At 35.7% G+C, this 12,316-nt stretch overlaps 1 protein-coding gene across 1 annotated transcript in view; it reads left to right on the forward strand.

Moving 5' to 3' along the window:
• Positions 1-6,278: 6,278 nt before the first annotated feature.
• The window catches only part of LOC117116992 (methylcrotonoyl-CoA carboxylase beta chain, mitochondrial-like), a 7,999-nt gene continuing 1,961 nt past the window's right edge, over positions 6,279-12,316 (forward strand). Inside the window, exons 1-9 of the mRNA XM_033261160.1 lie at positions 6,279-6,913; positions 7,465-7,643; positions 8,169-8,249; positions 8,848-9,026; positions 9,564-9,756; positions 10,402-10,493; positions 11,098-11,377; positions 11,537-11,632; positions 12,109-12,264. Coding sequence (XP_033117051.1) covers positions 6,379-6,913; positions 7,465-7,643; positions 8,169-8,249; positions 8,848-9,026; positions 9,564-9,756; positions 10,402-10,493; positions 11,098-11,377; positions 11,537-11,632; positions 12,109-12,264 — 1,791 coding nt within the window. The 5' untranslated portion in view covers positions 6,279-6,378. The remainder of the gene's footprint in view (positions 6,914-7,464; positions 7,644-8,168; positions 8,250-8,847; positions 9,027-9,563; positions 9,757-10,401; positions 10,494-11,097; positions 11,378-11,536; positions 11,633-12,108; positions 12,265-12,316) is intronic.

A 12,316-nucleotide genomic window follows, 5' to 3' on the forward strand; every position in this document is an offset into this window, starting at 1 on the left:
GTCTTACCACTTGGATCACTCCTATCAATAACAAACAGGTGGCCAAAAAATAGATGGTCTCTTGGACTTGGCAGTTTCCTTAAACATCGCCACGTTTTCTGAAAACTTCTAAAAGACATAAAACACCAAAAACACATCAAACCAAGAATGATGGTTACTACTGCTATAACAGCAGACGACACCATCCTCCAGCCAGGTCGCGAAGCTAGTCTGTCTCCAAGGAAGGAAGCAGGTCTTTGTTGACACTTCGACTTGACGTTGAAACCAAACGCGAAGGATTGTGACTGAGTGTCCAAATGTTTATTCTTGATATGTGGAGGTTTTTTGTTCTGGTTGCTCACTTTTTTTAATGCTTTTGGTCAGATGTAAAATGACAACAAACTAGAACGTAGACTAAAGCCCAACAGACAAGGTCATGAGATGCACCGACAAGTGTGTCGCTCGCTCCAAAGATTATTACGGAAGCACCTAAGTGCCATTCGACTTGACGACTTGTCAAGTTATGTTGTCAAGTCGACATAATATACATATCATGTCGACATGGCGAGATAGATTATCAACATACAACTTTTACTTTGTCGACTTGTCAAGATAATCTATCTCGCCATGACAACATACAATTTTAACTATGTCGACTTGTCAAGATAATCTATCTCGCCATGACAACATACAATTTTTACTATGTCGACTTGTCGAGATAATCTATCTCGCCATGACAACATACAATTTTTACTATGTCGACTTGTCAAGATAATCTATCTCGCCATGACAACATACAATTTTTATTATGTCGACTTGTCAAGATAACCTATCTTACCATGACAACATACAACTTATATTATGTCGACTTGTCAAGATAATCTATCTCGCCATGACAACATACAATATGTATTATGTCGACTTGTCAAGATAACCTATCTTACCATGACAACATACAACTTATATTATGTCGACTTGTCAAGATAATCTATCTCGCCATGACAACATACAATATGTATTATGTTGACTTGTCAGTATAATCTATCTCGCCATGACAACATACAATTTTTACTATGACGACTTGTCAAGATAATCTATCTCGCCATGTCGACATGATATGTATATTATGTCGACTTGACAAAATTGACAAGTCGTCAAGTCGAATGGCACCTAGGTGCTTCCGTAGATTATAACTGCAAGAAGTCCGACTGCCCTTATTTTGTACCAAAGATACTAGAAATACAAGATAGAGTTCTCCACACAAAAAAAGTGTTTCACCGTGTTCCACCGAAATGCATGGTGGGAATACGAAAAATGGGACGCCCCCTACAGCTGGATCTAAAAAAACTTGTGCCAAACTTTAGTTACCAAGTCGTCGCGTATTTTATCATCATGATTCTCAACAAAGATACTAGATATAAATACAAACTGGAATAGACACCCAGACAGTGACATTGGTGAATACATAACCTCCTTGGTGGCGGTAGAAATCGTTGCTATTATCCAAACAATACACAAAACAATTAAAGCATAATCATGAATCAGTAAAGAATAGAACAATAATACAGCGCAGAATCGCATGGCCGGACGCACTCTGTAAAAAAGTTTTCCTCTATTAGTGGAAAAGGAAGGGCGCCTTTTGCGTCTGGATATACTTAGGAACAGAAGGGCGCCCTGTACGTTGGGCACGAAGTATAGGAAACTTGCATGGTTAAAAAGAAGGGCGCCGCCTACGTTAGGCACGACTTCCGCCTCATTTTTACAATGCGAGAACTCTATCTTGTATTTCTAGTATCTTTGTACACAGGCAATGGAACGTTAAAATAAAAAGTATGGGGTGCCATACGCAGCAAAATGTAGTTTTAATTTCAATAATGTAATTCTAATTCAAAACCTAGGTCTGACTTGATCAAACCCCCCTCTCCAAATTCTATTCCAAAACGTAAATTAAAAAAAACAGCCTGGTTTGGAAATGCATTTTACAACAACACTAGAACATGGACTTGCGAAATGTAAATCAAAACCATAGAGATATAATATGAATACGAGAGCGCTAACCGCTATGTATTCGATGTTCGAAATACGCAGAACTGTGTACCATCCAAAATGGCTGCCATAGATTTAGCCAATCAAATTTCGCTAAGCACCAAAGTTTGAAATTTACTCAGAAAGTTCAGTACAGCTAGTTACCCGTATGTTTGAAACTCGAGCGTTGTGGTGTTTGGGTGTAATGTACACGATTTTAATTTTCATTCCTTGGTACTTTATTTTTGAATAAGATGCTCCACTTGGCCTCGTTTTGGCTACAATAGTATAATAATTTGTTATTACCATTACTCATTATCATTAATGAAAAAACAGTCAGTCAGAGGGCTTATTAATATGTAATAATATGTATACTAAGCCTGAAGGTGGCGCTTTACTACGACGGCCATCTTGGATGGTACTACACATACATAACTCTGCATTGCTGCGCCATCTTGTCAGCACTCTAGATAGCTCTATGATCAAAACTAATCAGACAAGCATGACGTGGGCCTGTTCCATTGATGATGGGGGAATCATTTTACGCTGCAGTCCAATGCCGTGCACAATGCTTCCCAGTGCGTCTGCTAATTTTTAATGGTCAGGGCATGGACAAATTAAGGTACCGCGATCACGAGCCCTAACTAGGCATTATAGGCTAGGCTTATGGCAAGCCCCAGCTGTCTTAAGTCTACAAAAAAATATTATATTATTTATGTTTGCTATTATATTATTTACGTTTGTTATTATATTATTTTACGTTTGTTATTATATTATTTAAATTTATTATTATATGTTATATATTTATTATTATATTATGTATGCCTATTAGTATATTATGTACGTTTATGGGGGTTAGGATTTGCAACAAGGTCTTGGACTAGGCCTCTATACTATAGTAGGAGGCCTGGTCTTAGTCTAGACCTATAATATAGTAAAATTCTGTATAAGTACCGTAGTCCTGCCCACCCATGGCAAAAGGGCATAACTTACTATTTGCTGTTTTAGCGATATTAAGCAACTGCTGCTGTAGTTTTTGACGAAAAGCTCGGGAACGGTTAATGAGATACATATTTTTTAAACCGTAGGTGGGGGTGGTGTAAAAAGGGTGGTCACACCCCTTTATTTGAGTGACTTTGCAATCGGAGGATGTGGAGCATTTTTTCTGGAAAGCGAACTGTTTCTGGATGAGTTGAGGTAATTGCTGGGGATCGATTCTTGTGTACTCCCCAACCCCCTCTCCTTAGATTTGCCAACTCAGACCACAACACTTGATGCTTAGGCGCCCTATGTGCTTTATATGGTATTTTATTCAAAATTCAAAAAATCAAAATTTACAAAAAGCATAAAACATGGCAGCCAAAAAGGCTGAATTACGAAGTACATGTTACATCAAAATAGGAAATATACATAAAGATTTTCATAAAATTGTTTAGATAAAAAAACAAGACAAAACTACAGAATTATAAATAATTACCATAGCAATCATTTGTTATTTTTTTAATTATTATATAATTATAAATGATTGCTACAGTAGTTATTATAATAATACTTATTATAATTATTATTGTTAAATAATTGAATGAATTCATTGCATCAAAACCATTAAATTAAAGAATTACAAATTACGCTCAACATCGAAAACATCAAAAAGCATGAAACAGATCAGACATAAAAAAAATCTTGCAAACTACATACATTAAAATAACAGAAAAAAGGTTTAACAAATTTACACCAAAATACGAAATCACTGAACCAATGATTTACCACTGGCACTAATCCCCAGGGGGGAGGGGGAAGAAAGTTACAAATCGATAGAGTTAATTAAATTAACAATGAAAGGTAATGGACTGTTTTGATATCTTTTAGTTCTGCAACGAGGAATGGTAAATTTAGTATTGGACTTGGCCTGGGTTCCAGGCCCTAATTTTGGGTTACTAACTCTTTATTGCATTTAGTGCGCGCAGTACCTAATTTAATTGGCGTCCCATACTCGATTCCTTTTTTTCCGGATTCCGTCTCTAACATAGAGATATAATAATAATAGCTCTATGGTCTCTAAATTAACTTTCTCGTTGGTGGCGCTGTCCAGAATGAGAAAATAATAAAAAAATAAGAGACTTGTGGCAACTTCTATTGGACCTAGGAGTTCACACTTGGGGGAGGGAGCAAGGCGTGAAGTTTATAATACGGATGAATAAGGGTTTTAGCAAAGAACCACAGAGATTATGTCGATCACGAAGTTTGTCCAAATGAAATTCAAATAATGGATCGTCATAAGATATGAATTTATTACCTAAAATAATTTTACATGCCCTCTTTTAGCAATGCGGGAATCCAATAATTGTGTATGTCCGCTATTCCACACAGGAACAGCATATTCTAAAATAAGAGGAACAGTGCTCATGTAAACAGTGATAAGGTCTACAGGAGGAACACCATGGTGTTTAAGGGCTCTTAAAATATATAATTTACTATTAGCCTTTTTGACAATATAATCAACATGTGAATCCCATTTAAGATTAGCTTGAAGTATAACCCCAAGAACTTTTACAGTGTCAACAGTTCTCAGAACATGATCATTGATAACAATAGATGAAGGAATAAAGTTCCTTTTGCTAAAACTAATGTCCAATTATACTCTTCCTATTCGTTTAATTATTTTATATATTAAATATAATATACTGTATTAGTATCGTTATGATAATAATTTTACTGTATCTTCATTGGGTAGGGACTTGCATACCCCTTCACACATCATTTGGCTTAAGACTTTACTGTTCACTTACAGTCCTGTTTATATGAGCATTTTGGTCTATAATTATAAGCTATTAATAATATATCCTTTAACATTTCCATTTGGGCCAAAATTTATGGGACCCTTATGGATTTAGGGTGCACAGGCAGCTCATTGCAGTATATGCCAAACTGTAGGGGGGGCCCACAATTTGGCCCATTCATTTCCTATATGGGGCCCACGTTTGCTTGCTACCTGGGTAGTACAACATTTCTGAATTGGGGTTAAGCTTCATATTGCTACCTGAAGCCCAATCATGTAGCGCAGTTGTTGAAGTTCAGACTATAAGAGCCTCGACATTTACACAAATTGGTCATATTACCAAATAAAGACCAATATCAAACCATCAAACCAAGAATCAATACTAACGCTACAACAAACGTCCATAGGCCGACCAGCCCTCCTTAAACTAACGTTAGAATACAGCACTTTCGGCGGTAAAGAACAATTAAAACCTCATAAAAAAGGCAACTTATAATGCGTTTACCCATAATTGAATCCAAGGACACCAGTGAATGTGAGATAACAATCGTTCTACGAAAACCACTTTGTTGTGTATCGACGACTTATTCAAAAATATAAATACAGTCCATGGACAAAACACAAAATTCGTATGGCAAAGAAACTAAATGAAACAAGTAGACTGAAGACCCCCCCCCCCCACACACACTTTTATTTCTCTCTTGAATTGCTTTTGATGTAATTATCATTACGGTATTGCACCGCCCTGTCCAATCATGGACCAATCCTTGGTCTTCCGTTCGATAAAAATCGGGTTGTACTGGTTTATTCCAAATACCTTGTTAGGCCTACACTATTGTCCATGAAAAATACTAACAGATATCATAAAAGTCATAAAAGTAACATAAAACTTAACTTGAATTAAACATAGAAATTAGTGTATTTAAAATAAATACTCATAATTTTACAGCGAAAAATAAAAGGAATACTTCGGTTTCTTTGTTATCATTCCAATATAAAAAGTCAAACTACACAAATTTTTTAGTTTTTAGTTTATTAATACACATTTAAATTACGTGCTGGCGGCCTTAAAATTCGTTTGGCGTATAAATCATAATTGCTACATTTAGAATTAATTTGGTAGTTGGTCCAGTTCGTTGTAATGATTCAGCTAAGTTTAGGGCTACAGGACATACAAAATAGCAACAATTCTTGTCCTTAATATAGGTAGTTAATTAAGGAGGAATTAGATTAAATGGCTGTCTAAAATAATATATTCACGGGCCCCTTATTTCACTGTAAATCGGCCTACAACACATTTATTTAATATCGTCACCGAAATGCCACAATTTAAAATAAATTATGGGGTTTAAAATAATACTGTAGATGTCTGTTCGTGAGCCACTAATTTCTTTACTTTCTATAGTTTAGTTTTATACTGAAGTAGGTTGTACGTGTCAACAAAGATACTATACTAGATAACCATTGTGTCGACGACGACCGTACGAATAAGCAATCACCAAAAAAAAAAATCCAAGGAGAGCCATACGCCCAGGCTTAGCCTAGGGCCCATTTCAGTATCAATCACATCACTAACAGGGATTCAGGAAATCGAGATGTTTAGTCGAATTATTACAGATACAATAATTTGCAACAAGTGCCTTTCAAAAATGTATTTATCGAGACATATATTTCCCAGGAAATCGGTAATACCGGCTAGGCCAAGTTTTCTGTCAGTGAAGCAGTGGTGGTGGGCCGCGGTGCACGGTGCAGCCATGCAGATTTCAGCTCACCGAGGAGACAATGGGCTTAGGCCTAGCTCCAAACAAGAATCATCGAATCAAACACAAGCTCGGACGAAATATTCAAATTTCAAAGTTCTTGACGGAGGGGTAGATAAATCTAGAAATTCGATTGTAAAAAATAAGGCAAACAGCGAAAAACTTGAGGAATTTTATTGCAATTTAATGTCCGTTGTTTATGGTGGTGGTGGTGCAAGAGGAATGAAGCAACATATTGAAGTAAATAAAAAGATGTTTGTGAGAGATAGAATAAGGTGTTTGCTAGATGATGAAGACTTTCTTGAACTGTCTCCCTTAGCTGGACAGGGAATGAGCTATGGAGACATACCAGCTGCAGGCATGGTCAATGGTAAATTAGCCTGGACTATATATTAATAATTATCGTTTTCTCTACCTTCCAGTTTCTAATTTAATACTTGGCATGCCTTCAGGGTATTTCATTAAGGAGGCAAACAGTGACCAATTTCCATCAATTTTTCTTCTTTTTATAATTTCTTTACACCACTAGCCTATTACCACTTTCACAGCACTCCTATTCAATGCATATTACACGCTATACCTTGAAAAAAACGTGTTAAAATGATCAGTAATGGGAAAGTCCAATGGTGTATATCATTTGGTTTCATCGACCACTTGGTAGAGTATCAGAAGCTCTTAGGTTCGAATCATGGTTGGGACATGCATTTTTTTCCCTCAAATATTTATTATCATCTTTAAGGTGTATCTCCATACATAAGTTAGTATCATTTTATTTACCACATATTCACAAGTATTTACCTTACTTACACATTTCAGAATGTCAAATAATACCTAGGTCTATCATGATAATTATCCCTAGGCTCATAATAAACAAAGTAATTTATACATAATATATTTCAATTAATTGTTTTTTTTTTCTAGTGGTTGGTAAAATTTGTGGTCACTGGTGCACTGTCAGTGCAAATGATGCAACAGTCAAAGGAGGAACTGTTTACCCAATAGGAGTCAAGAAACAGCTGAGGGTGCAAGAGATTTCGTTGCATAATAGACTGCCATCCGTTTACCTTGTTGACAGTGGTGGTGCTTTTCTTCCCCTCCAGGTTTAAAAAATTTTTTTTTAAAATAATAATAATTTATATAGCGCCTTTCACAATCTGCAGATTTTACAAGTGATTATACAAGGCGCTGGCATCATTATTTCACTGGTCACTGGATACTGAATTGGCAGATCCGCACATTGTGCAACTTTCTCTGCCCCCTCAGGAGTATCCCTGGTCATTGCTGCTTGAACATGCACAACCCATGCATTCAATGACATACCATCCTACCATGTACCCATTTATACTCCTGGGTGGAAAGAGGCGAACATAAGTAAAGTGCTTTGCCCAAAGTTTACTGTACTGTTTATAAATGTTGAAGTATTATAATTTTGTCATGTATTTGAAAATAAATTTAAATATTTAAAAACCAAAAATTATATATAAAAAGGAGATAAAGGTCAGTTCATTATATTCATTTTTCAAGGGCCCATATTCACCAAAATATGTATTAAATTAATTCTGGTATGATTTTATATAATTATAACTTTATTTCAACAATATAACATTATTCCTTGAATATTTTAGGATGAGATATTTCCAGATAAAGAACATGGAGGAAGAACCTTCTACAATGAAGCAATTATGTCATCATTAAAGATTCCACAGGTGCTAAATATTTTTATTTTCTGTCTTTTTTTATTTCACTTGTTTCTTAACTACTGTACAACAAGTGCCAGGAACCAAGGAGGCCAAAGCCTGTAATTAAGCCCCTGCACTAATCTTAAACATTAAATTAATCTTAAATAACAAAAATAATCTTAAATAACAAAAATAACAACCTTCAGAAATTATAAACAACAAAAACAAAGCACAAAACAAACAAGCAAACCAAGCCGGGAGGAACGGTACAAATTAAACAGATGAATGGAATGAGGCATAAAACACATCCATAATCTAACATTATTATACTTCGCCCTTACCTCATTTCTCTTGATAGTTTATGACCAGGGTATGCAACTTCATGCTCATGTATTTGGAACAGGAGTGTTCGTGGTAAATGAAGTAGAAGAGGGAGATTAATTAAAATCCAATTAAAAAATCTGCCGGTGAAGCCAGCATTGCTCATCACATAAAAAACAACAGTTCAGCTGTTAAAATAGCACTCACTTTTATTTAACTGTGCCCATTTTATTATTCTTTATTGATCTCTGCCATTTCAAATCCTGCAAAGCAGAATAAATAATTAACATAATTTTTGTGGCAGGTGGCAATTGTTTGTGGTTCTTGCACAGCAGGTGGTGCGTATGTCCCTAGTATGGCAGATGAAGCAGTGATGGTGCATCGTATTGGTACCATCTTTCTAGGAGGACCGCCACTTGTGCATGCGGCTATCGGCGAGAGGGTGTCCGCAGAGGAGCTAGGTGGAGCCACTGTGCATTGCAGGTGGATTGTCTTTTATATATTGATTAAAAAAATGTCTTCATTTGAATATCATACTTTTAGTAAAAATATACTTCATAAAGCCCTGTCCAGACTATCAAATTTTATTTGACAAAAAACTGTTACGCACATAGTCATGATTTGCCGTTTTTGTCAAATAAAATTTGGCAATGTGGACAAAAAAAAATGTAAGTATGATATATGAATTTCTATTTCTATTTCTACTTACTATATTTATGTAATACCCAGATGATTAAGTAATACAGTACTCCTATATTATGTGTGTAGACCCTTAAAATCACTCTTATGGGGAACAATTGTAGCAATTGCCAAATTGAATGTTAATAATTTGAAAATAAGTTGAGAAAATTTATTGTTTTTATTAAGGTGGACAATATAAAATTTGCAACATTTGTGGTAAAACAAAACCAGCTAAAATTAATATGGCTCTTAATTTAGGCCTTATATTTTATTAAAAAAACTTGCTTTCCATAAATCATTTGCATAATTTATGCAGGAAGTTTTACATGACCTTTTCAGTGTAAGCGGAGTTGCTGATCATTTTGCAGAAACGGAACATGAAGCTTTTGAAGTAGGAAGAAATATAATAGAAACTCTAAATGAGCCCTATCCTGATGACCTTAAACACTTTGTTGAACCTATCTTTCCGGCAAGTGACCTGCCTGGGCTAGCACCTCGACACTGTTATGACCAAGATTATAATCCTTACAAGGTAAGAAAGTGCTGATGTATATTTTTCTCTGTTATGACTCAGATATGCAATTTTTGCTGGCACTGACTTGCTTGATCAAACAAGGCCAAGTTAAAAAAAAATCATTTTCCCCTGCCAGTAGAGGCCTATGCACTAATTATCTGGCCAATGCATCAAACACTCATGCAACAAATTCCATAATGTTACAGCTAGTAATCAGTGCATTCAATTACATTCATTTAGTTGTCTCATAAAAGCAGGGGTGGCGTCAGTTGGGGGAGTGGGTTGGGGCCAGGGCCCCCTCTTTGGGAGAAAAACCACAAGTTGTCGGGGTGAAAAAAATATTTTCTACATATTAGTAACTTTATTTATCTATATAATCAATTGGATAAGCCTTTGAAACCCCTAAATTGTCATATTTTTTGGGGACTTTTCCTCTGGACATCTTTCGAAGCACTTTGAGCAACACCCGACCTGCCCACTTTGCTCTTGTCAGTGACATGCATCAAAGGAGCCTCCTGGGAGCTATTGCATTTCCTGTGGTATTCATTTTTAGGTTGTGGCATTGGGAGAAATGATGTGACCTTTATGTTTGCAGTTTGCGCACAATGATAAAATTCATGTTAAACAGACTAAAAAATAACTAAGAAAAATTATTATTTTTAGATTCTTGCAAGGATAGTAGATGGTAGTAAGTTTCAGGAGTTTAAACAAAAGTTTGGGCCAGCATTAGTAACTGGTTTTGCCACTATTCAAGGGTGAGTACATTTTGTTATGTAATCAAATAATAAACTCTTAAGCTCTGTCCACTATATCAAATTACTGTTGTATGCCCATATATCCATGATGTGCCCATATATAGTCATAGTGTGCCTATGTATGGTCATGATGTGATGTCATCATGACCATATTTAGGTATGTCACATGTTTTTGTCAAATAAAGTGAGACTTTTTTTTATACCTTGTTTTGTGAATTTTTTTTTTAAAGATCGTCAGAGGAGGGCGGAAAAAAATAAAAATATAATTTTTTTTCTTACTTAGTAACTAGTTTTGCCAAAAACATCCAAACAGAGGAGAAAATAAAAATATAATTTTATGGGATGGTTACTGTAAATGCTTAAATTTATATAAATTAGGAAGAAATATGCACATCTTATTTTTGGAGTTTTCAGGACAGTATCCGGTGTAATAAAAATAAATAAATGAGATGTGTCAATCAAGGATTGGGTTTGGGTTTGGTGTGTTCCTATTTTAGCACCCCTTTTACAACCCTCTGGATCCAACAATTCTACTTTCAATAAACATTTCTGTAAGATTAATTCAATCCAAGAAATTTTCATCTGTTATTCTTCATTTTACTAGAACTTTGGTTGGAATGATCGCTAACAATGGACACTTGAGCTATGAGGGCGCTCTAAAAGGTGCCCACTTCGTAGAAATCTGTTGTCAACGGAAAATACCCATCATATTTTTGCAAAATACTATTCCGGAAGATCCAGAGATCGATGGCAAGCTGGACAGTGAGTCTCTGGGTGACCTCCTTCGCGCACGGGCCAAAATGGTTGCTGTTGTGGCATGTGCAGCAGTTCCAAAGATATCGGTGGTTGTCGGTGGAAGTTTCGGACTGAGCAGTTTTGCCATGGTATTTCATGATTTTATAATTTAAATCACAGGATGAATGAATAAAATATTAATAATTAAAAATAAGCCAACTAAAAAGTATTGTTAATTAAGGGTCATTTTAAATTGGTTTGGTGTTATATTCTGTAAAATTGTATTTCATGTTTATATTCTACTGTAGTGTGGAAGGTCATTCGATCCCAGATTTCATTTTCTCTGGCCAAATGCACAGATTGGATTGGCAAACCAAAATGATGTCACCAATGCTTTGATAAAGGTAAATCAAAATTTCCTGGATTATTTTTTTTACAACAAATACAGTGGCAGATCCAGGAATTTGAAATAGAGGGGGCCTAAGGAGGGACTTTGACAGATTGAGGGTCTATACCACCTCAGCCTTACTATGGTTGGGTCTGAGGTAAGAAAATTTACAATTGTCACCTCTAGAATGCCGGAAATAGCGCTCTCAGACTTAATATTTGAATGTAATTTTCTTTTTTTCTCAAATGTTTTACAATATTGAAAAATTTAGGGGGGCCCGGGCCAGCTGGGTCCCCCTTGAATCCGCCACTGAAATATAATATAATAAATATTAAAATAAGATAACACACTAATAACTACTGTACAAGTAATAGTCTGTAATAGTCCCATAATCATTACCGAATTACATATGGGAATGAGCTGTTAGCCCATTGTACTAAGCTTTGGCATTCTTGCTGTTTAAATATGATTGTTTCTATTACTGTATTTCAGGACAAATTGTCGAAAAAGGGAGATCTAATAACGAGCGAAGACAAAGAAAAATTTTCATCAGAAACAGCTGGCTTGGTTCAGCAGAAGATGTCTGCATTTTACTCTTCGTCAAGACTTAATGATGATGGCATAATCCTACCAAAGGACACAAGAAATGTGAGCTCATTTACCATACTCTACACAGTGGTCACACCAGCGGGGGAATCGG

Source organism: Anneissia japonica, unplaced genomic scaffold, assembly GCF_011630105.1.
Source record: "Anneissia japonica isolate Jap-2015-1 unplaced genomic scaffold, ASM1163010v1 scaffold287720_len810639_cov167, whole genome shotgun sequence".
Lineage (NCBI taxonomy): Eukaryota > Metazoa > Echinodermata > Crinoidea > Comatulida > Comatulidae > Anneissia > Anneissia japonica.